Source organism: Rhinichthys klamathensis, unplaced genomic scaffold (assembly GCF_029890125.1).
Source record: "Rhinichthys klamathensis goyatoka isolate OS25496 unplaced genomic scaffold, OSU_Roscu_1.1 h1tg000366l_1, whole genome shotgun sequence".
Taxonomy (NCBI): Eukaryota; Metazoa; Chordata; class Actinopteri; order Cypriniformes; family Leuciscidae; genus Rhinichthys; species Rhinichthys klamathensis.
In genome coordinates this window covers 945,001-971,432 of record NW_026606875.1, presented here as the reverse complement: position 1 = coordinate 971,432, position 26,432 = coordinate 945,001, and the positions used below count along the sequence as shown (strand labels likewise).

At 38.5% G+C, this 26,432-nt stretch overlaps 3 protein-coding genes across 3 annotated transcripts in view; 2 read left to right on the top strand and 1 right to left on the bottom strand.

The window, feature by feature from the left end:
- The window catches only part of fbxl5 (F-box and leucine-rich repeat protein 5), a 32,011-nt gene extending 28,207 nt beyond the window's left edge, over window positions 1–3,804 (top strand). The window contains exons 10-11 of the mRNA XM_056233287.1: window positions 149–297; window positions 3,575–3,804. Of these exons, the coding sequence (XP_056089262.1) occupies window positions 149–297; window positions 3,575–3,651 (226 nt within the window). The 3' untranslated portion in view covers window positions 3,652–3,804. The remainder of the gene's footprint in view (window positions 1–148; window positions 298–3,574) is intronic.
- A 2,453-nt stretch (window positions 3,805–6,257) lies between these two features.
- On the bottom strand, window positions 6,258–13,970 carry ftr92 (finTRIM family, member 92). Its single transcript, XM_056233314.1, has 6 exons — window positions 13,386–13,970; window positions 11,273–11,356; window positions 10,636–10,869; window positions 8,235–8,394; window positions 6,998–7,057; window positions 6,258–6,821 (listed from the first exon to the last, which is right to left on the bottom strand). Exons 1-6 carry the CDS (start codon window positions 13,821–13,823, stop codon window positions 6,295–6,297), a joined length of 1,503 nt encoding a protein of 500 aa, XP_056089289.1. The 5' UTR covers window positions 13,824–13,970; the 3' UTR covers window positions 6,258–6,294.
- A 3,381-nt stretch (window positions 13,971–17,351) lies between these two features.
- abcg2a (ATP-binding cassette, sub-family G (WHITE), member 2a) overlaps window positions 17,352–26,432 on the top strand; it is a 35,614-nt gene continuing 26,533 nt past the window's right edge. Inside the window, exon 1 of the mRNA XM_056233311.1 lies at window positions 17,352–17,565. Coding sequence (XP_056089286.1) covers window positions 17,360–17,565 — 206 coding nt within the window. The 5' untranslated portion in view covers window positions 17,352–17,359. The remainder of the gene's footprint in view (window positions 17,566–26,432) is intronic.

The window sequence follows — 26,432 nt, the reverse complement described above, 5'->3', positions numbered from 1 at the left end:
TTTTTTACTAATTGTGATACCTCAGTAAAGTGTGTGTGTGTGCGTGTGCGTGTGCGTGTGCGTGTGTGTGTGTGTGCGTGTGCGTGTGCGTGTGCGTGTGCGTGTGCGTGTGCGTGTGCGTGTGTGTGTGTGTGTGTGTGTGTGTCAGGTGTCTGTCTCAGCGTGGAGGACTCCCTCTGCTGGAGCATCTGAATCTGTCGGGCTGCCTGCTCATCACGGGGGCGGGGCTTCAGGAGCTGGTGTCCGCTTGCCCCGCCCTCAACACACAGCACTTCTACTACTGCGACAACATTAACGGTAACACACCCTCACACACACTCACAGTGCTGAGCATAATGATACATGTGACCCTGCACCACAAAACCAGTCACATGGGGCAAGTTTTTGATTTTGAGATGTATACATCATCTGAAACTGAATAAATAATCTTTCCATTGATGTATGGTTTGTTAGGATAGGACAATATTTGGCTGAGACACAACTATTGAAAATCTGGAATCTGAGGGTGCAAAAAATCTAAACATTGAGAAAATCCCCTTTAAAGTTGTGCATTTATGTTGGCGATTGTGCAGCATTCACTCACAGAAATACATGTTTTATATATTTATGGTAGGAAATCTACAAAATATCTTCATGGAACATGATCTTTACTTAATATCCTAATGATTTTTGGCATAAAAGAAAAATGGTTAATTTCGACCCATACAGTGTGTTATTGCCACAGATACACCCGCTCGACTCGAGACTGGTTCTGTGATCCAGAGTCACAAATATGTGATTTATATTATATTATATTATATTATATTATATTGTATTGTATTGTATTGTATTATATTATATTATATTATATTATATTATATTATATTATATTATATTATATTATATTATATTATATTATATTATATTATATTATATTATATTATATTATATCTCTGGTGTTCGCTTGCCACGTCCTCGACACACAGCACTTCTACTGCGATAACATTAACAGAAACACACCATCACACACACACACACACACACACACACATATAGACAGAACACACTCAACAGTGCTGAGAATAATGAGAAATACTAATAGTTATGAACACACAACTTAGTGCAATCCATAATTAACGGCAAATACATCACCTTTAATTAATAAATAACTCACTAACAAGCACATGTCGAATCTCTGAATATTAAATCTCTTTATGTTCTGATATATCATAATTTCCCAGACTGGGTTTCCTGAGTTGATGAAAACCTATTAATAATAGATCGTTCTATATTTCGATTGTTTCGAAAATATATTATGTATGATATAACTAAAATTATTTAGTTTGATTTGACATTTTTATTACTTAATTTTATAAATAAAAAGTTTAAATATATAGAATATAATAGCACTTTCTAAAATAACGTGACCATTAACTGACGTCAGAACAGTTTTATTTATTTTTTACTATTATAGTTTTATTAATAATAGAAGTTTGTCGTTTTTGTCATTTGTATCAGTTATTCATTTTTATTTTATCTCTAGTTGTTTTATTACATCCTTATACTAAAAAAATGAAAAATGTTGCCATGGCAACCAGCATTTTTTTTATATATACTTTGTTATATTTCAGTTAATGTTTATTTTATTTCGGATAATTTATTCCTTCATCCGAGAACCGTGAACTTTGTGAAAGTCTTTTAGCTCACATGTGTTCGGCTGACAAAACACTTTGTAAACCCTTGAGTCATATAAATGTGTTTTATGATATGTGATGTGTGATATGATGTGATATGATACACAATTCCACATGTGAAGTCCAAACCCAAGCATGACGTCGTCTCGGTAAGTAAAGGGTGGGTTTGTTACGAATCCTGTTTTTATCTAACGCAAAAATGTAAGATAGCTCGTATACTAGTTTCATTTTGTTTACTTATAGCATTTTTTAGTCCATACACCGCAAAACATGCTTTCTTACTCAGTGTTTCTGTCTTGCTTCCAGTCCAAATATCAAACATTTCTTAACATTTCATTTACTAGATGAGTAAAATGACACAAAATATGAAGTCTAAGTCCATTTGCCATTGCATGTTTAAAACAATAATATCTTAGTAAAAACCTAAAGTAATATTGCCAAACTATATATCATTTGAAAGCTTAAAATCTCTAGTTTTCATATTTGGTGGCTGTTATATAAAATAAATTACAGAGGAGCAGAAATTTATCAATTTGCAACAAGAATATTTCATATTCATTAGGAGTATTTAGGCCTTTATTTTGAAATAACAATAAACACGAAAAATCATGAAAGATTGGTAGAAACCTCAGTTTGTTTTCATGCCATGAGTTCAAAAGATAACACCAATTCCATTTTATGAGAAAAATGTATGGATTCTCGATTTCTGATTGGCTGCGAGCTATAACGCTATAACGTAGTCTTTTTATGCATTTATTAGAGGTTGAATTCAAATCAAATACTGCCAAACCACCCATACTACTTCTGAATAGGATGTCTACTTCATAAATTGTATGAAAATTATGGAAATACATGGTTCAGATCACTCAAAACATATATGAAAATGGAGGCGCCCTTCTATGGGCAGTAATGGAGTCTAGTGAAAAAGTTGGGTACTGCGCCCAAATAAAATCTTACTGAAAGCTCCTTTTTTTAGATATCAACCTAAAATTTGGAATACAACTTGTTCAGATTCTTGTCTTTAATTTTCTTGCAGTTTTTAGAGTAAAATATATTTTGTAATATATATATTTTATATAAAATATTAATAATTATATTTTTACATTACACCATTTCATAAACTCAAACTTATATAACTTTTTTTCTGTTTCATTTTTTATCATTTCTAGACTTCTACAATAATCTGGAACATGTCTTCTTTAAAACAAGACCAGCCATAGGTCTATATTCCAAAGCATTCCTGAATTAAAACCATTTAAGTTTGGATAGTGATTTTTATGTCTATGCAAAAAAAAGGGGGGTGCCAGTTAACAGGTTAAATAAATAAATAAATAAAAAGTGAGTTTTTGCTGAAAACAAGCAAAAATTATCTGCCAATGGGGTGAAAAAAATAATGTTTCTGTTTGAATTAAGGGAAACACTTTACTTGAAGGGGTGTACATAAGACTGACATGACACCTTTATAACCATGACATGACATATGTTATGAATATGAAGTAGGGTTTATGCATGTTTATGACAACTGTCATTAAGTGTCTTTCGCTCAATAATGACATTTTGAATGCAAATATGACATTGTTTAAGATGTCTTTGTTATGACACCTTGACATAAACCATAACATCATAACCTGTCAGTGTCTTTGTCAATTCCCAATTCCCCCGGAAAACAGGACATAATATCTTATACTCATCTAGTAAATGCATCTTGATTTAAGAGTTTTTACATAGTGTTTCTGTCTTGTTTCCAGTCCAAATGAGTAATAAAGCATGTTTTGCAGTGTGTGTGTATATTTACACTTAGTTCTTCTCAGTTTGATAGTAAATCTCGTCTGTGAGTTCATTAATGGGAACTACATGTCATCTCCCAGTGTGTGTAACTGGTCTCGCTCTGTGGTCCGCAGGTCCTCACGCAGACACGGCCAGCGGATGCCAGAACCTGCAGTGTGGCTTCAGGGCTTGCTGTCGATCCGGAGAGTGATGCTCTTCATCCCCCTTCCCGTCTCTCTCCTCGGCTCCCGGTCCCATCCCTCATCATCCACGTGCACTTTAAGCCGGAAATTGCTTCAAGATGCTCTTCGACGCAGTTCGGTTTCACTAAAATCAAATAAAGTGAAATTCTGCTTTGTAAACCGATCCATGAAAGGTGTTGTGAAGGAACTAAATGATGTATATTTGTAAATAATTCATAATTGTCTGTTCAGACGCTCTTTAATCGGAAACTTTATGAAATGTTTACTTACTCCAACATCGTGTGGGTTGTTTTTTGTTGCGAGTATTTCACCCAGGCACATCTCGAGTGTGTACACTGCAAACATGCTTTTCTTAGTCTCGTTTCCAGTCCAAATATGTAAAAATTCTTAATTTACTACATGAGTAAAATTATAAGATATTATGTCCTGTTTTCTGGGGGAATTAATCAAAATTAAGTGAGTTGATGCTTAAAAAAAGCTAAATTATCTGCCAATGGAGTGAGAAAAATAATGTTTCTGTTTGAATTAAGATTATTTTTCTCACTCCATTGGCAGATAATTTTGATTTTTTTTAAGCATCAACTCACTTAATTTTGATTAATTCCCCTGGAAAACAGGACATAATATCTTGATTTAAGAAATGTTTGATATTTGGACTGGAAACAAGACAAAAATACTAAGAAAAGCATGTTTTGCAGTGTAACTCCTCCATCTCCGTCTCAAGAACCATAACTTTGGGTATGATGTTTTAATCACCTGCGCAAAATAGGAAAAATGCAATTCACGAGCTTGTTGAGTTGGGGTTCGTCAAATAAATCAGGTGTTTTGGAAAACAAAAAAGCTGTATTCGTTATGTTCATCTATAGGATTTAACCAGATATATTTCTCTAGCTTCACTGAGCGAGACTTCACCTGTGATGGCAATATCTGGCAACCATGTCGCAGCGTTTTCCAAGATTTCTCACTTGGGTTGGTTTAAAGGGCTTGTGAACTGTAATAAGACCTGGGTATATTACACTTGTTCATTTCCAGAGGTTTTAGATGCTGCATGATCTGTTTCTTTTGCGTAGCTGACCATTAAACGCACCTTGACAGAACATGCGTCTGTGTTGAAGTGTTTATTGAGCGTATGGTGGTCCAAAAGAGTGTCCATATGACTTGTATATCTCAAATTATGTGATGCTTTGCAAATTTAAGTCATTTTGGTAAGTAAATAAAGACAGGATTGTCATTCTTTGGTGATCTAATCCCTTTATTGGAAACTGACATGTTTGAAAAGTTAGTTCCTACCTTCATTTAACATCAAAACACAACAAAACAACACAACAGACGTAAATGAAATGTAAAACGCACGTCTTTAGCCATTTTCAACAAATATTTTTCGCCAGGACCTGAACAAGTAATGCCAGCACTTGCCTATTCTATTCTATTAGTTGTTCTGATATATATATTAAAAAAATTGTGATGTTAACTGTGCTAGACTAACTGAGACTTCTTACACACTGAAAAAAATGCTTTTCTTACTCAGTATTTTTGTCTTGTTTCCAGTCCAAATATCAAACATTTCTTAAATCAAGATGCATTTACTAGATGAGTAAAATGACATAAGATATTATGTCCTGTTTTCTGGGGGAATTAATCAAAATTAAGTGAGTTGATGCTTAAAAAAGGCTAAATTATCTGCCAATGGGGTGAGAAAAATAATTTTAATTTAAACTGGAACAATATTATTTTTCTCACTCCATTGGCATATAATTTTGCTTGTTTTAAGCATCAACTCACTTAATTTATTTAGCACTGTTGCCCTCTTGATTGCTCTCCTCAGTTGTAAGTCGCTTTGGGTAAAAGCGTCTGCTAAATGATTAAATGTAAAACAAATGTAAATACTAAACACAAGTGCAGTATCTTAAAGTCCCCCTGTGTTGAAAATCCAGCTTTTAATGTTGTTTATGTGTCTATGTGGTGTTTTTAATCTGCTTTAAGACAAACCATGTGTAAGTTCATAAGTCGACAGCATTGCTGAGTATTTTCTGCTTAAAACTGCAGTGAACCAAAGACAGTCTCAAAAACACGGTTTGAAATCGCTGGTGTTTCTGACGTCACAAACGACCTTGTAACCAATCAGATCAACGTGTGATCGTCAACCAGTGGATCTCTGAGCTGAGGGAGTGAGTGGAGGCGGGGCTCATTTGCATATTCATAGTACCGCGAATACTAAATGAGGCAAGGGTGTCGAGTTACATTCAAGATATTTTAAGACATGAAGTTTTTTTTTCCAAGGAGAAAAAAAAACCCATTTAAATATGTAATTTTGGTGATCAAAGATGAGTTTTAAGGGATACAATGATTGACTACAGGAGGACTTTAAAAACACAATCTCTAAAGTGTCAAGCCAGCAAAAAAGTCAGAAGCTTTAGCGTTGAGTATCATTTTCTTGCAGCACTGTTGCTAATGCCATATCATTTATTTTTCAACCAGGACAACATTTTTATTCTGGACTATACAAAACCGAAACGTTTCTTTAATAGACGTAATTTTCTCTTCGGGACCGCTGGCATCTCACTTTCCGCACCTGGGATATTTGTTTCTGTTTTTCTGTGTCTTTGATTTATACTTGTGTTGTGGTCAACTACTTGCAGTGAGCCGCCGGCTTACAGTCCACAAAATGTTGCGCTTGATCCCTGAAAGAGCCCAAATCCTGGATAGAGGGGTTGAGTGAACCTGGTTTGGACCCGGTGTAGGAGGATCATGGTGTCTGAGACGCTGTAGAAGGACAGCAGTCCTGCCCGGTGATCCAGGTACACCCCGATCCGGTGGGACAGGGGTGCGTCCACCTCCACCTCCTCGTTATTGTGCACTAGTGCATATCTGAATATTGTACAGTCCAAACTCCAGGATTGTCTGTTGTACCCAAACCCGCTGTCGTCGTCTTGCCCAGTTCTGCTGATGTCTTTGTAAGACACTGCGATGTCCACGCCATATTGCCCGGTCCACACCACCTCCCAGTAGCATCGGCCCGTCAGCCCTTTCTTGCTCAGTACTTGGGCCCACCACTCGAACCTGTCCTGGTGCTCAGGGTATGACTGGGGCTCAATGCTGCAATCCACACCCTGGTTCTGCTCCGATAACCGGAGGTTCCTATGGGCCGTGTTTGGGTCCAGACTCAAGGAGACCAGAACTGATTGGAGAGGAGAGACAAGGTGAAAAAACAAAACCCAGGTAAAGCTCGGCCAAGACCAGTTTATACACGCTTAATCCCACCTAGGAGGGAATAGGGATTTTCCTATTGTACCTTTTGCCTTTCATGGAGAAAGTGTAGGTTCTTTTTAAATTTGAGCAAAAAGAATAACTTACACTTTAGAAAGTCCTCCCTCGTTTTGGGTTCTTGTGGCAGTAGGATCTTCTCTGCAGTCACTAGAGAGATGTAAGGTGTAAGAGAATGGATCCGTTATATGGGAATATGCAGACTTTTTCGCAAGGAATGGGAGACGCATAGGATTTTGTAAATCATGAGTGTTCTGTGAAGTATGTGGCCCCTTAGGCAGGACCCAGAGAGGAACATATTGTTGCCCAGATCCGGCCCACAACTGGTGCGCGTGGAGTCCACATGTACCAGATGTGGCCCAGATCTGGGCCGACACTATGTTGCTGTCTGGGGGCCCTCAAGGGCCACTATCCCTGCAGAGTTTAACCCCAACATGAATCAAGCACACCTGCCTGTAGTGTTCAAGCAGTCTGGTTGGACTCTTCAGGTGTGTTTGATAAGACTTACATGTACATTTATGCATGCAAGGTGTACATTTTTACATTCTTATCAGTTCTTGCTTTCCCTGGGAATCGAACCCATGACCGTGGTGTTGCAAGTGCCAATGCTCTACTGTTTGACCTACAGGAAAGCAAGGACAGTGAAAGCTAAACTCTGGAGGAGAGTGGCCCTCAGTGCCTAGAGTTGCCCATCACTGCACTGAGGGGACATGGAAAAGATGAATACGAGACGAAGAGGAAAAGTTACATTTCAATGCTTTTGCTTTCCCCTGAGAATCTTTTGAGGTCTCTCACAATCATTTGCATTTCCCTGAGAAACTTTGTGTAGGGTTTTGTGGGGGAACGCAAAACTTTTGCGAGGGAATGCATATGCATTGAAATATAATTTCCATAAAGTACAGATGCTGAACCACACTTACAAATAAAGGTTCCAAATTGGGGTTTTGTAGTAATACAATAGGACAATTCTGAACCTTTGAAAAGATACTGGGGACAGTTCTTAAACTAAGCATTTCTTCTTGCACTGGGAATGTTTCATGGATGTTAAAAGTTCTTCATGGATCCGTTGATGCCAAATAGAAACCTTTATTTTTAAGAGTATAGTTATACACTACTTTTGACAGCCCACCTACCAACTGTTAAGATACAGATGCTGAAATCTGCCAATTCTTAGGCCAGTGACTGGCTGCTATCCAACTTCTGGGAGTACTTGTTGCTTTTGGATAGATGGAAATTAAGACCACAAAGATCTAGTAGTAGTCCCGTACTTTGAATTAAAACTGACCACGTATGTGGACTAACTTTTTCATAAAACATTAGTTTTTACCTGCTGAGAATATCCTGGTCATTTCCAGTCTCCAAATGTCCTCTATTTGAGCTTTTAATGAGGAGAGGGACTTGATCACTTCTCCAAAGGAGAACTGTGGATTAGTGGTTAGGCTGGGAAAGTCGGGACACTGCGAAGTCGGCCAGCGAGATTCGACCTCCTACGAGATTTGGAGACAATCACGAGTGGCGATAAGGGTGCTAAACAGATTGAGAATTAGTCCTTTGGTTTCTGAACTGTTTGCTCGTCACAGGAATCAAGCAAGCAACCCTCCGATAACAAGCTCTGAGCTTGAGTCGCTACATGAGCCCAGTCCCAATTAGTTGAAAGACTTTGATAATATTGATTCCATTTGTTGACCATAAGGCTTTTATTCATATTTAGAAACAAATAAAGATATTTGTAATATTCGCTCATCATTTCTGTCCATTTATTGAAAGACATAAAAGTTATCCAAGTGATTCAGGCTGTTTCAGAAGCTCAAACGTGTGCGCAAGCGAGAGAACCAATGATGTTTGTTCTTGTACTTGACGAACGCACGTTTGAGCTTCTGTTAACCATATAAGATGTGCTTTATGTGTTTATGTGTGAAAAAACTACAAAATTCAAATTTGTTTATCATAGAAAGCGGCTGACTTGGACTGAACCTGCTCGCACTGTGTAACACTTAAGGTGAAGTTTTCCAAACCTTTTGTTATACTGTCCTATGAAAAGGCTCAACACTTATTGTTTTTTAAGAGAATACTTAAGGGAAAAATAGATATTTAAGGGAAATTCTCAGGGTGTTTGACGTTTCACCTAAAGAACCTCTTAAGGGTTATTTTTTGCAACACCCTTAAGTTTAAGGGAAACCCAAGCGCGTTCTTAAAGGTACACTGTGTAGTTTTTTAAGTATTTTATTGGCTAAAATCAATGTCTTTATTCATAAATATGTCCTCATTGGTGTAAAATAACCTCTACCAAAGATCTGACTTATCCTCGTAAGCGAAGAATTTCTTATCTTTAATTACATGGGACGGGTAAGTCCATGGAGGCTTCCATGTCGTTCCGCCATCTTGAAAAACTATAATAGCAGAGAGGGACGAAAAGCACTAGCCTACCTAAACACGTTTCCACGACGCGTTTTTGTTCAGAGCTAGCGTCACGTGACTGAAACCAGCTGAAACGGACAAGGAGATCAGATAATGCAGGATCATACTTATGCCGAGCTACTGGAGAAGGAATCCTCGTCGCCAAAAGAATTAATTTAAAAGGAAACGTGACTGGCGAATTCAAAAAAACGAGGGTAAATATTGGGATGGCTTTTCCCAGGTGGAAAGAGCTAATGAAGGAGAAAGACTTTGAAGTTGCCGGGTTTCTTCTCGACAGGTAAGTCAATGTTACGGTCTAAATTACAAGCTTTTTTTCATTGCTTGGTTGTGTAATTCATTATATAGGCAGCATAACAGTACAACATGTATAGGTAAACTCGATGTAGTGCTATTGGAAGACATGTTGTCTTCTTGGTACATGACGGCTACCGTAGTTGAAACACGCATTTGAAAAAGAGAGGCGCTAGAGCACTATTCGTTTGAATGCAAAATACAATTTCACAGCTAGATGGGAGAAATTCCTACACAGTGCTAGCCTGGATGCCAGCCGAACTTAGCCCTGCCCACAACATCTGAGGATGGGAAGTTCGGTCTGGACTTGATCCGTTGTGGAGTAACTGTGCTCGAACCAGAGCTGTTCGGACCAATCAAATTGTCAGGGCGGGCTTTATACGGTGATGGACAGATGATCAACAGTAACGTAATCATCCACGTCACCAAAGAACACTTGGGTTCAATTCGTTTACAACAAAGATGGCTGCCGCTGGAGAACTGAAATGTGTAGATTCAGCCATCACGTCTGTTATAGAAGATGTAGACAGCGCATTCATTTTAAAAGAGTAACAGAGAACCGCGATCAAGGCATTTGTCGGTCGGAAAGATGTTTTTGCCGTCCTTATACGGGATTCAACATACGTCACTTACTCCGTTGCTCTGAATAGTTGTAGTTCTATCCAATTGAGTGTAGAGGCTGTTTCTTTCCTGGTTCAGTTGAAACACGCCCCATAATCACATCCCAATGGAGCAGTATCAGACTCACATGCTGACTAGAATCTGAGTATGAAGGCGTCAGGCTAACACAGTGTACCTTTAAGGGAAAATTGCACTTAAGGTGCTTTATGCAACCGGGCACTGGTCCTGGAGGGCCAACGTCCTGCAGAGTTCAGCTCCAACTTTTCTCAACACACCTGCCTAGAAGATTGCGGTAATCCTTAAGACCTTGATTGGTTCAGGTGAGTTTAATTGGGGCTAGAGCTCAACTGTGCAGGACAGTGGCCATCCCTGAGCAGGATTGGACACCCCTGTGTTACCTGGAGGAAGTAAATGTGATCATCAGTATGAGAGAGCTGCTCCAGCTCGGACTGTTTCATCCTCAGCTTTGAGATCTCCTGTTCCAGACCTTCCGAATGTCCCTGAATTCGGTCCAACTCCGTGGTCATCTGAGTTTGGACCAGCACAATCATCTCTGTGTGGCTTTTCCGTATAAAGCCAAGCAACTCGGTAAAGATCCTGTCACCTTCTTCCTCTGTGGCTTGAGTCAGGGTCTGTTAGTGGACATATAGTCAGATGTACTTAAGAATTTTAAGCATTTAATTGGTTGTTCATGTGTGAAAGTCAAGTGGCAACCTTCCTGTCTCTCTCTTGAAACCAAAACGAAAGTGACTTAAACTGCAATTCATCGACTGGCCACTAGAGACCAGCTGCAAAAGAGAGCCAATCCCATAGACCCCCATGTTAAAATGCCCAACTTTACAGCAGAAAAAGCGTCTTTTTGTACAGTCTATGGTGAAAGTGTGTACGTTTTTGTCCCATCTTCCATTGTTCACAGTACAACTCACTTTGTGAAGTCAACCAATGGCTTAATTATACTTTCTGCCTATTAATCTGAGATAAAAGAAAGAGTTTGGAAACTTATTGCACTTTTAAATGAGCCACGGACGGACTTACCCTGAGGGAACCTGCCGACTTCTGGATTTCCTTCAGCTCAGTCACTCGATCCGTAACGATCTGCATGGACTTTTCCAGCTGCCTCTGGGAATCATTGGACAACAAGACTCAAGACCATGAGTGTGTCTCAATAAGCTCTCTAGGTTGTGAATTGTTGTATAATGTGCACTTATTCGCACACTGGTAAGGACGCTGGCTCTCTACACATTGGGACACTGATTACTCTTTCCGGCAACATGCTAACGTCATTACTGCACTGTGAAAATTTTACGTAATTTTAACAGTAAAAGACTGTTTAAATGCAACGGAAAAAACATGTTAATTGGTTAATGGTATATGTACCTTTACTTTATACAGTGAAAAACTGTAATAGATCTCAGGGGACATTTTATGTAATTTTACAGTAAAATACTGTTAAATGTACAGATTTTGGAAGAACACATACCACAGGTAAAATAAATATGGTAGGAATATTTATGTTTTACGCCATTGATCTAATATAAAGTTTACGGTAAAACAACTGGAAGCTGTGGTTGCAAGTGCTTTACTGTAAAAAAAAATATGGTAGTAATAGTTTAGGTTTTATGGCATTGAACTTCAATTTATGGTATACATTTTTTTTAAAGGCAACTGTGATTGCAGCTTTACCGTAAACAAATATGATAGTAAAAAAATCAACTTTGGTTGCAAGTGCTTTACTGTAAAAAAATACAGTAGTAATATTTTAGGTTTTATGGCATTGAACTTCAATTTATGTGCTTCAATTACATGTGCTTGACCATTGATAATGCGCTTCACCATTATCAGTGTTTGCTTTAATTTGACCCTTGACTACTAACATTCGAGTTTGTGTCTGCTGTAACTGTGTTTATAAAACATTCATTATTATAAGGAAAGTTAAGAGAAAATGTGATCAGGTGATGTTGGCTACATATTGTTGATGACATAATCATCATGTAGTGGCCTGATTCACTGATCTCATATAAAGTCTTATCTTTGATTATATAAGGAATGTTTAATAAATTTCACATTATTGATTGTATTATCTCTGTGACCCTACAGCATGAGAGCCAGCACCGAACTTTGTTTGTGGATTTCATTTTTACCGCCCATATTATTATGGTGGTTATCAGTTTTTTTTATTAGCAGATTTTAGTACTTCCGTGAAATGGAATAATAACGATTTATCAGTTAATGAAATATAAGGTTTTTTGTACCATTAATTTAAGTCCCGTAAAAACTTAAAGGTTACTACTGTATTACTACTGTTTTACAGTAAAATACCGGGAACCACAGCTAATGTTTTTTTTGCCGTAAATGTAAGTCCCGTAAAACATAAAAGGTTGCTACCGTATTTAAAAGAAAAAATTTATTTTAAAAAACAACGACTGAAATTTACGGTTCAGAAATACCACACTGTCAAAAAAAAAGTGAAACTTACGGTAAAACAATGTAAACCACAGCTGCCGTTTTTTACAATAGCAGAACTGTTATCTTTCTGACATTATTTTATGCATTTTAATTTACAGTAAATTATGATTTAGCAGTGTATTAAAGATATTTAGCTGTATATTAATTATAACTGATAGCTGGATTATGTTCACTACCTGTCTTGTCTGTTTACGGTTTTTCACTGAACATTATACAATGACTTGTTCACTTCCAAAACCTTGAACGGTATTTTACTGTAAAATAACATTAAATGTACGGTTAGATCTAGATTCACAGTTATTCACCGTATATACTATGAAAACTTTCTGTTAACCAATTAACAGTTTTTCACTATAGCATTTTTCTTTTCCACTTCCAAAAACTGTAAATTTAATTGTATTTTACTGTAAAATAACATTAAATGTACGGTTAGATCTAGATTCACAGTTTTTCACTGTATATAGAGTATGAAAACTTTCTGTTAACCAAGTAACAGTTTTCACTGTCGCATTTTTACAGTCTTTTACCGTTAAAATCACGATCATTTTTACAGTGTGGAAATAACTGTGATAATCACAAAGAAAACATCAGCTGCTTTTAAGTGTCATAACATGTTGTGCCAGATGACTTGAACTAGGAATGTCTGTCTAATCATAAATCATCAGACTCACACACACTCTACCTGTTTGTCAGCTCGCTCTGTCGCCACACACACCATATCATGTCCTTTGTGCTTCATTTCCAGCATGCAAAAACAGCAGATGCATTGACCATCAGTGCGACAGTAAACCTCCAAGAGCTTCTGATGTTCACCGCACATCTTTTCCAGGAGGTTTCCAGTGACGTCCACCAGTAAGTGTGTATTCCCAGCACTCAAGTCATTGTGCATCTGAAGGTGAGTTTCACAGTACGACGCCAAACACACCAGACAAGTCTTGATGGCTTTCTCCTTCCTACCAGTGCAGGAGTCGCACGTCTGAAATCCCATCTTTTCCAGTTTCCCTGCAACCGAATCTACGGATTCATCCGGATCTGTCCCGCACTGAGGACAGGTGTCTTCCTTCAGGTCCTGGAGGCAAATTGAGCACATGTGTGTGTTCTTCTCATCTGCCATTTGCATGGAGGACTAGGAGCTCTGTGTTAAAGAGACTCGACAAACACTTTCGTTTTCGTTTCTTTTCCTCATGCCTAATTGTAGGTGGGACGCTCTAATATGTGTGTGTGTGGCCACAGATAAAGAGAGACAGAACTCATGTGAAACCTAATTGAGAGAGACAGACGGTTGCGTGCCAGTGTGTGGTTAGATAAATAACTCCAGAGTAACCAGAAAAACCAGTCAAATATTACAGTACCTCCTGTCATGTGGATATTTAAAATATTTTCTTTTTGGCTCTCATTATTGTGTGTTTGCATGCATAACCGAGGTGGATTGAGGTTAAAGACATTGTGAACTCTTGGTTTGTTGTCGCTTTTATAGTTTTTTTTTGATAAGGTTTATATATGTGGACAGAGTCCAGTTGCCGTGAGTTTGTCAAACACACTGTTGTGTAACTTGTTAAGAGAGACAATAAAACCGTATATAGGAAGAGACAAGTATAGGCTGTTGTATAATTTAATACCTTTTGTTTCATAATTTTATTTTAGGTGTTGTGTTTAAGTAATGGCATGATTCTTTGGTTCATGTAATTTCTCAGTTGAATTAAACTGTATTAAAGTATGTAATTTTCCCCATAAAGTCTTGTTTCAAAGGCTTAGATATGCTATGTTGTTAATATAGATGTGCATGTGTAGGCTATATAAAGTAGAAGTTACCTAAATAAATGACGAATTGGCAACTTTTGTTTCTAACACCAAGACTTGTATAACAATATACTTGTACGATGTAAAATTTTAAGTACAATCAACTTGGATATTTAAGTCATTTCAACTTAAATCACATTAAACTGACTTAAAAAATGAGTTGCATCTTGTATAACTTATAAAAAAAGTTGAAAATTGTTTAACTTATTTTGATGAGTTAAAGCAATGTAAAAAATGTTGTCATAACTTATTGATAATATAACGTTTTTACAGTGTATGTGTGTGTTTTGAGATGATGTCAAGTTTTCACCCCCTTCATCTAAACTTCTTCACCATCAACTTTTCACTTCACTTTTTCATTTTTTTTTTAATTATCCTTTTAGTTTGTCCTGAGCTTATCAGTTTAGCTCACAAGTCCAATTCAGTTGGTGTGCCTGAAGAATCGCCTGTCTAGAAATCAGGATTTTAGCTAAAACAAATTACTTTGAGGACAATTTAAATGATCTATTGTTATGAATCATATTTTAACTGTCATCTTTAAACAATCTCAAATTATGGCTCGGTTTAATGACATTTGAATATATATATATAGGCCTATATATATATATATGTGTGTGTGTAACCTATGTATGTATATGTGTGTATTGTATAGTGGTAAAATGCTAATCCCACAATACTTTGATATTTGATACCCCCATGCTGAATTCATTGTCATGGTATTTAAGTAGGTTATTACTGCATCGTACTTTTAAACACGATCCCTCTTGTACATGCCGATGGTGTTTATATGTAATGCTGATATGCATAAGCTATATAAAGTCACTCCGGTCATCATAACACGTGTGACGCGCCTCGTGTGTGCTTTATGAAACCTCATTCATATCTTACACAGAGCGCGCAGGCGCACAGACACACACACACACACTCCTTGCATAAAACCAGCCGTGCTCGCGTGAGCAGCAAAAGGCTCCTCTTCAGGTGAGTGTGTGTGAAAGCGGCTTTTCTCAACCACGTAATCGATGATTATTCGGCATTTTTCCGCTGTTCGGATGAAAACGACCTCGATTGTTCTGGTCTGTGTTGATTTGTGAAGCCCGTCGAGGGATATTTCAACAAAGTTTTACATAATGTTTTGCTTAGATATGAATGAACATGATGAGAAATGACGTAAGTAGTTATTTAGCTCATCATAATAAGAAAATTATAATTTTCATAATTCATAATTCAAATCAATCATAATTGAGCACTTCTTGCGTTGTTTTTGCCTCTTCATTATGACCCGCTTGCTTTAGTCCTCAGTTGTAAGTCGCTTTGCACATAGGTGTCTGCTAAATGACTGAACGTTATGTAAATGTACAAGTAGCGCTGTTTTTATGTTTATATTTAAGTTCGATTAGCATATTCGCTAGCCTAATTAGTAAGGCGTTTAAAAAATAACATTGGTGTTCAAAAACCGTGGTATTATTTACCATATTAATGTTGGAGTTTAAATTCCATGTAGGGCTTTTTCATAAATAACATAGCGTGCCATCATGAGTGTCCAAAAACATTTCTGAAAGAATCTTAGCATGTTAGTTAACTGCTGCTCACATTTAATTAGGCTACCGTATGACGGCAATACATGGGTATTTTTTAAGTGTCTATAACACTAGCATTAAAATGCCATGAATGTATGAATGCATGAATATGGGAGTTGATCAGGTATGTTGAGAATCTGTTATTAGAGTAAAAGAACAGCACAGACTATCAACATGTGAAATCTCACAGTAAAACACGCAACTGTAAAAAATATGAGCAGAAGTTTATCTTTTTACTCATTTAATTCCTTTTATAACTTACTGTATCATCTTTATATCTCTTTTAATTCCCTGGTAACACTTTACAATAAGGTTCATTAGTTAACATTAGTTTATATATTAATATACTAACCGTGAGAAATACATTTGTTACTGTATTTATTAATCTTTGTTAATGTTAGGTAATAAAAATACAGCTGGTCATGTTAGTTCACAGTGCATTAAATAATGTTAACAAATACAACCTTTGATTTTAATAACGTATTAGTAAATGTTGAAATTAATATTAACTAAGATTAATAAATGCTGTAGAAGTATTGTTCATTCTTAGTTCATGTTAACTAATGAACCTTATTGTAAAGTGTCACCAGTTCCTTTTATAACTGTTTTAATTTTCCTTGCTTTTATTTTGTGATTATTTTAATTCACTTCTGTGTAAAGCACTTTGAATTGCCATAGTTTATGAAATGTGCTATATAAATAAACTTGAATTTCGTTGCTTACACTGCAAAAAATACTTTTCTTACTCAGTATTTTTGTCTTGTTTCCAGTCCAAATATCTAAAAATTCTTAAATCAAGATGCATTTACTAGATGAGTAAAATGATAAGATATTATGTCCTGTTTTCTGGGAGAATTAATCAAAATTAAGTGAGTTGATGCTTAAAAAAGCAAAATTATCTGCCAATGGAGTGAGAAATATAAAATTAATTCAAACAATGTTGTTTCTGTTTGAATAAATTTTATATTTCTCACTCCATTGGGAGATCATTTTGCTTTTTTAAGCATCAACTCACTTAATTTTGATTAATTCTCCCAGAAAACAGGACATAATATCTTATCATTTTACTCATCTAGTAAATGCATCTTGATTTAAGAATTTTTAGATATTTGGACTGGAAACAAGACAAAAATACTGAGTAAGAAAAGCAGTGTGTGCAGTGTAATGTGCTTTGAGTTCTTCAATGATGTCCATTAACGCTCCATTAACGCTCCAGTAACGCTCCAGTAACGCTCCAGTAACGCTGATGTTGCTGCTCTGCTGTTCCTCAGGGTTAGCGATGGCGGATACGGTTGTTCAGCTGACTGGAGTCCAGGGTCTGGAGAATAATGTGTCCCGATCACACGTGTCCACCAGAGTGTCTTTCTCAGCGTCCCGGCGAGGAGCGACCGTGAGCTTTCACGACATCAACTATAACGTGAAGATGAAGAGCGGCTTCCTCTGCAAGAGGAAGATCACGCGCAAGAACATCCTCATCGACCTCAAGTGAGTCGTTTTCTCTCCCAGTTTTATTTTTTTATTTTATACAAATATTCCTTACGTCAGGTGGTTACACTAACATGTCAGAGACAATAAAACAAACAAATACATTTGGAAAAATAAAACAAACAAACAATGACAACAACAAAAGAAGTTATGTGAGTTCAAATATGATGCACACAATCCGCAGATTTGCCCATCAAATTAGTCAATGATCCCACATGCTCAAAAAACATGCTCTTCCTTTCATTAATAAAACAAATCCTTTCCAAACATTTTCATCTTTTGATGTAAAAATATTGCTTTTACTTTATTTTGATGGTCCCTTTAACACATTCAGACTATAAGTAACGTTGGACCTACATGTCCACTAACTCTCATTAGAGTATTAGTAGAGTATTAGTAGAGTATTAGTAGAGTATTAGTGGAGTATTAGTAGAGTATTAGTAGAGTATTAGTAGAGTATTAGTAGAGGGTTAGTGGAGTATTAGTAGAGTATAGTAGAGTATTAGTAGAGTATAGTAGAGTATTAGTGGAGTATTAGTGGAGTATTAGTAGAGTATCAGTAGAGTATCAGTAGAGTATCAGTAGAGTATCAGAAGAGTATCAGTAGAGTATCAGTAGAGTATCAGAAGAGTATCAGTGGAGTATTAGTGGAGTATTAGTGGAGTATTAGTGGAGTATTAGTAGAGTATTAGTAGAGTATTAGTGGAGTATTAGTGGAGTATTAGTGGAGTATTAGTAGAGTATAGTAGAGTATTAGTGGAGTATTAGTAGAGTATTAGTAGAGTATCAGAAGAGTATTAGTAGAGTATTAGTAGAGTATCAGTAGAGTATTAGTAGAGTATTAGTGGAGTATTAGTGGAGTATTAGTAGAGTATCAGTAGAGTATTAGTGGAGTATTAGTAGAGTATTAGTAGAGTATCAGTAGAGTATTAGTAGAGTATTAGTGGAGTATTAGTGGAGTATTAGTAGAGTATCAGTAGAGTATTAGTGGAGTATTAGTAGAGTATTAGTAGAGTATAGTAGAGTATTAGTGGAGTATTAGTGGAGTATTAGTAGAGTATTAGTAGAGTATTAGTGGAGTATTAGTGGAGTATTAGTGGAGTATTAGTAGAGTATTAGTAGAGTATTAGTGGAGTATCAGTAGAGTATTAGTAGAGTATTAGTGGAGTATTAGTGGAGTATTAGTAGAGTATTAGTGGAGTATTAGTAGAGTATAGTAGAGTATTAGTGGAGTATTAGTGGAGTATTAGTAGAGTATTAGTAGAGTATTAGTAGAGTATCAGTAGAGTATTAGTAGAGTATTAGTGGAGTATTAGTGGAGTATTAGTGGAGTATTAGTGGAGTATTAGTAGAGTATTAGTGGAGTATTAGTGGAGTATTAGTAGAGTATTAGTGGAGTATTAGTGGAGTATTAGTAGAGTATTAGTAGAGTATTAGTAGAGTATTAGTAGAGTATCAGAAGAGTATTAGTAGAGTATTAGTAGAGTATTAGTAGAGTATCAGTAGAGTATTAGTGGAGTATTAGTGGAGTATTAGTAGAGTATCAGTAGAGTATTAGTGGAGTATTAGTGGAGTATTAGTAGAGTATAGTAGAGTATTAGTAGAGTATTAGTAGAGTATTAGTGGAGTATTAGTAGAGTATAGTAGAGTATTAGTGGAGTATTAGTGGAGTATTAGTAGAGTATCAGAAGAGTATTAGTAGAGTATTAGTAGAGTATCAGTAGAGTATTAGTAGAGTATTAGTGGAGTATTAGTGGAGTATTAGTAGAGTATCAGTAGAGTATTAGTGGAGTATTAGTGGAGTATTAGTAGAGTATAGTAGCGTATTAGTAGAGTATTAGTAGAGTATAGTAGAGTATTAGTGGAGTATTAGTAGAGTATAGTAGAGTATTAGTGGAGTATTAGTGGAGTATTAGTAGAGTATTAGTAGAGTATAGTAGAGTATTAGTGGAGTATTAGTAGAGTATAGTAGAGTATTAGTGGAGTATTAGTAGAGTATTAGTAGAGTATTGGTGGAGTATTAGTAGAGTATAGTAGATTATTAGCTCCCTGGTAAATATATCAAAATACTGCTGTATTATTATGGCAATAGCTTACCTTACAGTAACGTTCAAATACCATGGCACGTGATTATGGCATCAAACATGACATGGTGGATAATATGTTCCAGCTTAAAAACACAGTATGCTTTGCATTGAAACTCAAACTTTCTATAAAATTAGTGTGGAGTTACAATCGTGCAAAGATGATGCATGACTTTTGTGTTTGGTTTTTGTAAGTTTTTGTAGGCATGGTTTTGTGTTTTTTTTAATGTTTTTTGTATGCATGTTTTTGTGCACATTTTTTTGTATGATGAGTACATTATGCCCATATGTTTATTTAAGCATGCTTTTTTTTTTTTTTTTTTTTATATTAGTGGTGTAACGATACCCTCATGTCACGATTCGATACATATCACGATACTGAACTCACGATACGATATTATTGCGATACTTGCGATAAGACATTTGATAAAAGGTTAACAAAAAATGTACTGTTGATCAAAATACTAAATGTGTGTGTGTAAATGAATATGCTGAAACTCAAAACAATATTCATGATTCTGAAGCTGAAAACACTGAATTATATTTAGACGAATATGCTTTCACTCTTTCACTGACTAGATATATTTAAAATAATGTTTTTTTTTACTTTTCACTGGTAACATCAGACATCTGGCATTACCACGAGCCAAAATTTTATATGCATGTTTTAATTTTTTGTATGCATATTTTTTGTATATTTGTTTATGCATGCTTTTTATGGGTGTTTTTATATGCATGTTTTTATTTAATTTTTTAGTATGCATGTTGTTGTTTGTTGTATGTTGCATGCATGCATGTATTTTTTTATGCATGTTTTTATGTTTTATTCTCTGTTTTTATGTTTATTTTTGCATGTTTTTTCATATACAAGTTATGTTTTTATAGCAATACTAGTTTTTTCAAGCTGCCAAGTGAAGTCACCTTTATTTCCATAGCGCTTTATACAATTGAAATTTTTCCAAAACAGCTTCACAGTAACAAACATGAAACCTAACATCATAATTAATGCAAACTTGATGAAATGTGAGAGTTGATGACATTAGCAGGCTGTGACTGATGTCACGAGTCCCTCTGACAGTGTTCAGTGTCGTCTTGTGTTGATCTGGCCCGCGGATCTCGTGTTCAGACTCGTCTTCTGCCTCGCTCTTCCTCTTCTGTGCGCTCGATGCGAACACTGGCACGCTTGGCCCTTGCCTGAGCGAATCTGATGGTAGTATCGTGTTTTCATTCCTGGATTTGACATCCTTTCAGAGGTCGTCGGTCTGAGAACATGCGGACGTGATGCGGGGTAACATGCGCCGTGTGATTGTGTGATTGGGGAAACCACCAGGGAGGGCTTGTGTGAATTGAAGGAAGGAAATGTGGAGATGTTTCAACCAACTCCAGCTAAACCTGAACTCAACAACACGTGTGTGTGTGTGTGTGTTCACTGCACAACTGCTGTTCTTACTCAGTGTTTATGTCTTGTTTACAGTCCAAATATCTCAAAAAATAAAATAAATCAAGATGCATTTGCCAGAAAAGTAACATGCTATAAGATATTATGTCCTGTTTTCTGGGGGAATTAATAAAAATGAAGTGAGTTGATGCTTAAAAAAGCAAAATTATCTGCCAATGGAGTGAGAAAAATAATCTTAATTCAAACAGAAACATTATTTTTCTCACTCCATTGGCAGATAATTTTGCTTTTTTTAAGCATCAACTCATAGCCTAACTTCGTCATACTCATATTCTAGTCAGACTGTGAGTCTGATGCTGCTCCATAGGGCTTTGATTATGAGGCGTGTCTTTACCGAACCAGGAAAAAAAACATTTTTATGAGCGTCTTTTACTTGGTCCTCCATGAGTGCGACCAAAGGAGAAACCACACCGACCACATCCCGTCTTCTTAGCGACCATCGGAGCCAGCTGATAAAATACACTTTTGCTGAATCCCGTAGGAAGGACGGCAAACACATCTTTCCGATCGACAAATGCCTTGATTGCAGTTCTCTGTTCGTCTTTTATAATGAATGCGCTGTCGATTTCTTTTACGACAGACGCGATAGCGGGATCTGTACATCTCAGTTCTCCAGCGGCGGCCATCTCTGAGGGAAACCAGTTCAGCCCAAGCGCTCCAGCTCAGGGGGGAAACCAATTCAACCCAAGCGCTCCATCTCTGAGGGAAACCAGTTCAACCCAAGCGCTTCATCTCTGAGGGAAACCAGTTCAACCGAAGCGCTCCATCTCTGAGGGAAACCAGTTCAGCCCAAGCGCTCCATCTCTGAGGGAAACCAGTTCAACCCAAGCGCTCCATCTCTGAGGGAAACCAGTTCAACCCAAGCGCTCCAGCTCAGGGGGGAAACCAATTCAACCCAAGCGCTCCATCTCTGAGGGAAACCAGTTCAACCCAAGCGCTCCATCTCTGAGGGAAACCAGTTCAACCCAAGCGCTCCAGCTCTGAGGGAAACCAGTTCAACCCAAGCGCTCCATCTCTGAGGGAAACCAGTTCAACCCAAGCGCTCCATCTCTGAGGGAAACCAGTTCAACCCAAGCGCTCCAGCTCAGGGGGGAAACCAATTCAACCCAAGCGCTCCATCTCTGAGGGAAACCAGTTCAACCCAAGCGCTCCATCTCTGAGGGAAACCAGTTCAACCCAAGCGCTCCAGCTCTGAGGGAAACCAGTTCAACCCAAGCGCTCCATCTCTGAGGGAAACCAGTTCAACCCAAACGCTCCATCTCTGAGGGAAACCAGTTCAACCCAAGCGCTCCATCTCTGAGGGAAACCAGTTCAACCCAAGCGCTCCATCTCTGAGGGAAACCAGTTCAACCCAAGCGCTCCATCTCTGAGGGAAACCAGTTCAACCCAAGCGCTCCATCTCTGAGGGAAACCAGTTCAACCCAAGCGCTCCATCTCTGAGGGAAACCAGTTCAACCCAAGCGCTCCATCTCTGAGGGAAACCAGTTCAACCCAAACGCTCCATCTCTGAGGGAAACCAGTTCAACCCAAGCGCTCCATCTCTGAGGGAAACCAGTTCAACCCAAGCGCTCCATCTCTGAGGGAAACCAGTTCAACCCAAGCGCTCCATCTCTGAGGGAAACCAGTTCAACCTAAACGCTCTCCATCTCTGAGGGAAACCAGTTCAACCCAAACGCTCCATCTCTGAGGGAAACCAGTTCAACCCAAGCGCTCCATCTCTGAGGGAAACCAGTTCAACCCAAACGCTCCATCTCTGAGGGAAACCAGTTCAACCCAAGCGCTCCATCTCTGAGGGAAACCAGTTCAACCCAAGCGCTCCATCTCTGAGGGAAACCAGTTCAACCCAAGCGCTCCATCTCTGAGGGAAACCAGTTCAGCCCAAGCGCTCCATCTCTGAGGGAAACCAGTTCAGCCCAAGCGCTCCATCTCTGAGGGAAACCAGTTCAGCCCAAGCGCTCCATCTCTGTGGGAAACCAGTTCAGCCCAAGCGCTCCATCTCTGAGGGAAACCAGTTCAACCCAAGCGCTCCATCTCTGAGGGAAACCAGTTCAGCCCAAGCGCTCCATCTCTGAGGGAAACCAGTTCAGCCCAAGCGCTCCATCTCTGAGGGAAACCAGTTCAGCCCAAGCGCTCCATCTCTGAGGGAAACCAGTTCAGCCCAAGCGCTCCATCTCTGAGGGAAACCAGTTCAGCCCAAGCGCTCCATCTCTGAGGGAAACCAGTTCAGCCCAAGCGCTCCATCTCTGAGGGAAACCAGTTCAGCCCAAGCGCTCCATCTCTGTGGGAAACCAGTTCAGCCCAAGCGCTCCATCTCTGAGGGAAACCAGTTCAACCCAAGCGCTCCATCTCTGAGGGAAACCAGTTCAACCCAAGCGCTCCAGCTCTGAGGGAAACCAGTTCAACCCAAGCGCTCCATCTCTGAGGGAAACCAGTTCAACCCAAGCGCTCCATCTCTGAGGGAAACCAGTTCAACCCAAGCGCTCCAGCTCAGGGGGGAAACCAATTCAACCCAAGCGCTCCATCTCTGAGGGAAACCAGTTCAACCCAAGCGCTCCATCTCTGAGGGAAACCAGTTCAACCCAAACGCTCCATCTCTGAGGGAAACCAGTTCAGCCCAAGCGCTCCATCTCTGAGGGAAACCAGTTCAACCCAAGCGCTCCATCTCTGAGGGAAACCAGTTCAGCCCAAGCGCTCCATCTCTGAGGGAAACCAGTTCAACCCAAGCGCTCCATCTCTGAGGGAAACCAGTTCAACCCAAACGCTCCATCTCTGAGGGAAACCAGTTCAACCCAAGCGCTCCATCTCTGAGGGAAACCAGTTCAGCCCAAGCGCTCCATCTCTGAGGGAAACCAGTTCAGCCCAAGCGCTCCATCTCTGAGGGAAACCAGTTCAACCCAAGCGCTCTTTGATAACGTGATGATTACGCAACTGCAGATCATCTGTCCATCATCGGATAAAGCCCGCCCTGGCGATTTGATTGGCCCGACTAATTCTGAACCGATCATAATTACTCCTCAACACTGATGGGCAGTAACGCGTTAGAAGTAACGCGTTACTGTAATCCAATTACTTTTTTCAAGTAACGAGTAAAGTAAGGGATTACAATTGTAAAAACAGTAATTAGATTACTGTTACTTCCCCGGAAGCAGGCTGCGTTACTGCGTTAGTTAACCGTCATTTTGTTTCGTGAGACTGTCTCGTGCCATGAGTCGTGCGTGAGTGACAATGATGTATGAGCGCCGCGACGTCAGTGGTAAACACCGAAATGTGTAGTGTTGAACAAGAGACAACACGGAGCGCGGGAGAGAGACACGCATTTGATTGGTCTCACACGCCACCCCCCACCCCCCTGATTTCTCACGCTGAAGTGTCAACCCGGTCGGTCAAATGCCTGAAAGATGAGTTTATCTATAGATCTACCTGTTGAGCCACTCGTGATCGACTAGTTATACCGCAAATCAGTTAAAATCTCCCGGACTCTAGAGCGAGCGTGCATGCGAGACAGAGACCGCGTAGCGCGCGCGCACCCGCAGAGAGGGAGAGCGAGCGAGAGACCTTGCGTGTGCAGAGAGCATCCTGATCTAGAAACTGGACCCCCCGTTGGAGAATGGCAAAATTCCTCCTCAAATCTGAGCAAGCACCCGCAAGCCGGCACAGGAATGTTAAAAACTTACTGAAAAAAACCCTGCCTGAACCCCCAACTGACATGACATGGCTGTTTTGGTAAACTCTTTTTTACTCCTCTCTGCACTTTACTGTTAAAAGACGTAAGTGTTAATAATTTGGAATACAGTCAGGAGAGACTTTCATTTTAATTATTTTATTGCTGTATTTTATTTACATCTATTCGAATTAAGGATTTTACAAAAAAATATATGTATTTTATATGCTGAATATGCAGAAATATAAGTTAACAGAAGGACTTTCTTTATTTCATTAAAATATGGTGGAATGTGCAGAAAATAGGTTTAAATGTTCATCAAAAGTCTGAGACTGTTGCATTTAATTTAATTTTTGCTTGATGCAATGTGCATAAAGTTAAAATATTGAAACTAATAAAACAAGTTAAAAAAAAGAGTGTTTCATTTGATTAAATTTTAGATGATGGAATATGCAGAAAGAATAGAATTAGGCTGAAAGGTCTATTGCGTTATAGCGTATTCAGGTTGTGCATCATGTTTTTGAAAAGTAACTTAGTAAAGTAACTAGTAAAGTAACTAATTACTTTTGAAAATAAGTAATCAGTAAAGTAACTGGATTACTTTCTTGGAGAAGTAATCAGTAATCAGTAACTAATTACTATTTCCAAGTAACTCGACCAACACTGCTCCTCAATGGATCAAGTCCAGACCGAACTTCCCGACCAAAACATGTTGTGTGTGGGGTTCGGGCTGGCATCCAGGCTAATCAACTCACTTAATTTTGATTAATTCCCCCAGAAAACAGGACATAATATCTTATATCATTTTACTCCTCTAGTAAATGCATCTTGATTTAAGAAATGTTTGATATTTGGACTGGAAACAAGACAGAAATACTGAGTAAGAAAAGCATTTACATAGACAAACAGCAGCAGAAGCTTGTTATCCAAGCACACACACACACACACACACACACACCCTGTGATGAGCACACACACACTTTACACATGTGCATGTTTACCGAACACACACACACACACGCACGCTTTCATAACCTGATGATGGGCGTTACGTGTTCACACCCGCTGTGTCCAGGTCATTGTCCAACATGAAAGTCTCGCAGAACAATAGCCTGAACTTTCACACGGCGCAGCGGACAACACACACAACACACTCAACACACACAACACAAAACTCAACACACACAACACAAAACACAACACACACAACACACACAACACACACACAACACACACAACACAAAACACAACACACACAACACAAAACTCAACACACACAACACAAAACACAACACACACAACACACACAACACACACACAACACACACAACACACTCAACACACACAACACAAAACTCAACACACACAACACAAAACACAACACACACAACACACACACAACACACACAACACACTCAACACACAACACAAAACTCAACACACACAACACAAAACACAACACACACAACACACACAACACACACAACACAACACACTCAACACACACAACACACACAACACACTCAACACACACAACACAAAACACAACACACACAACACACACAACACACACAACACACTCAACACACACAACACAAAACACAACACACACAACACACACAACACAACACACACAACACACACAACACACTCAACACACAAA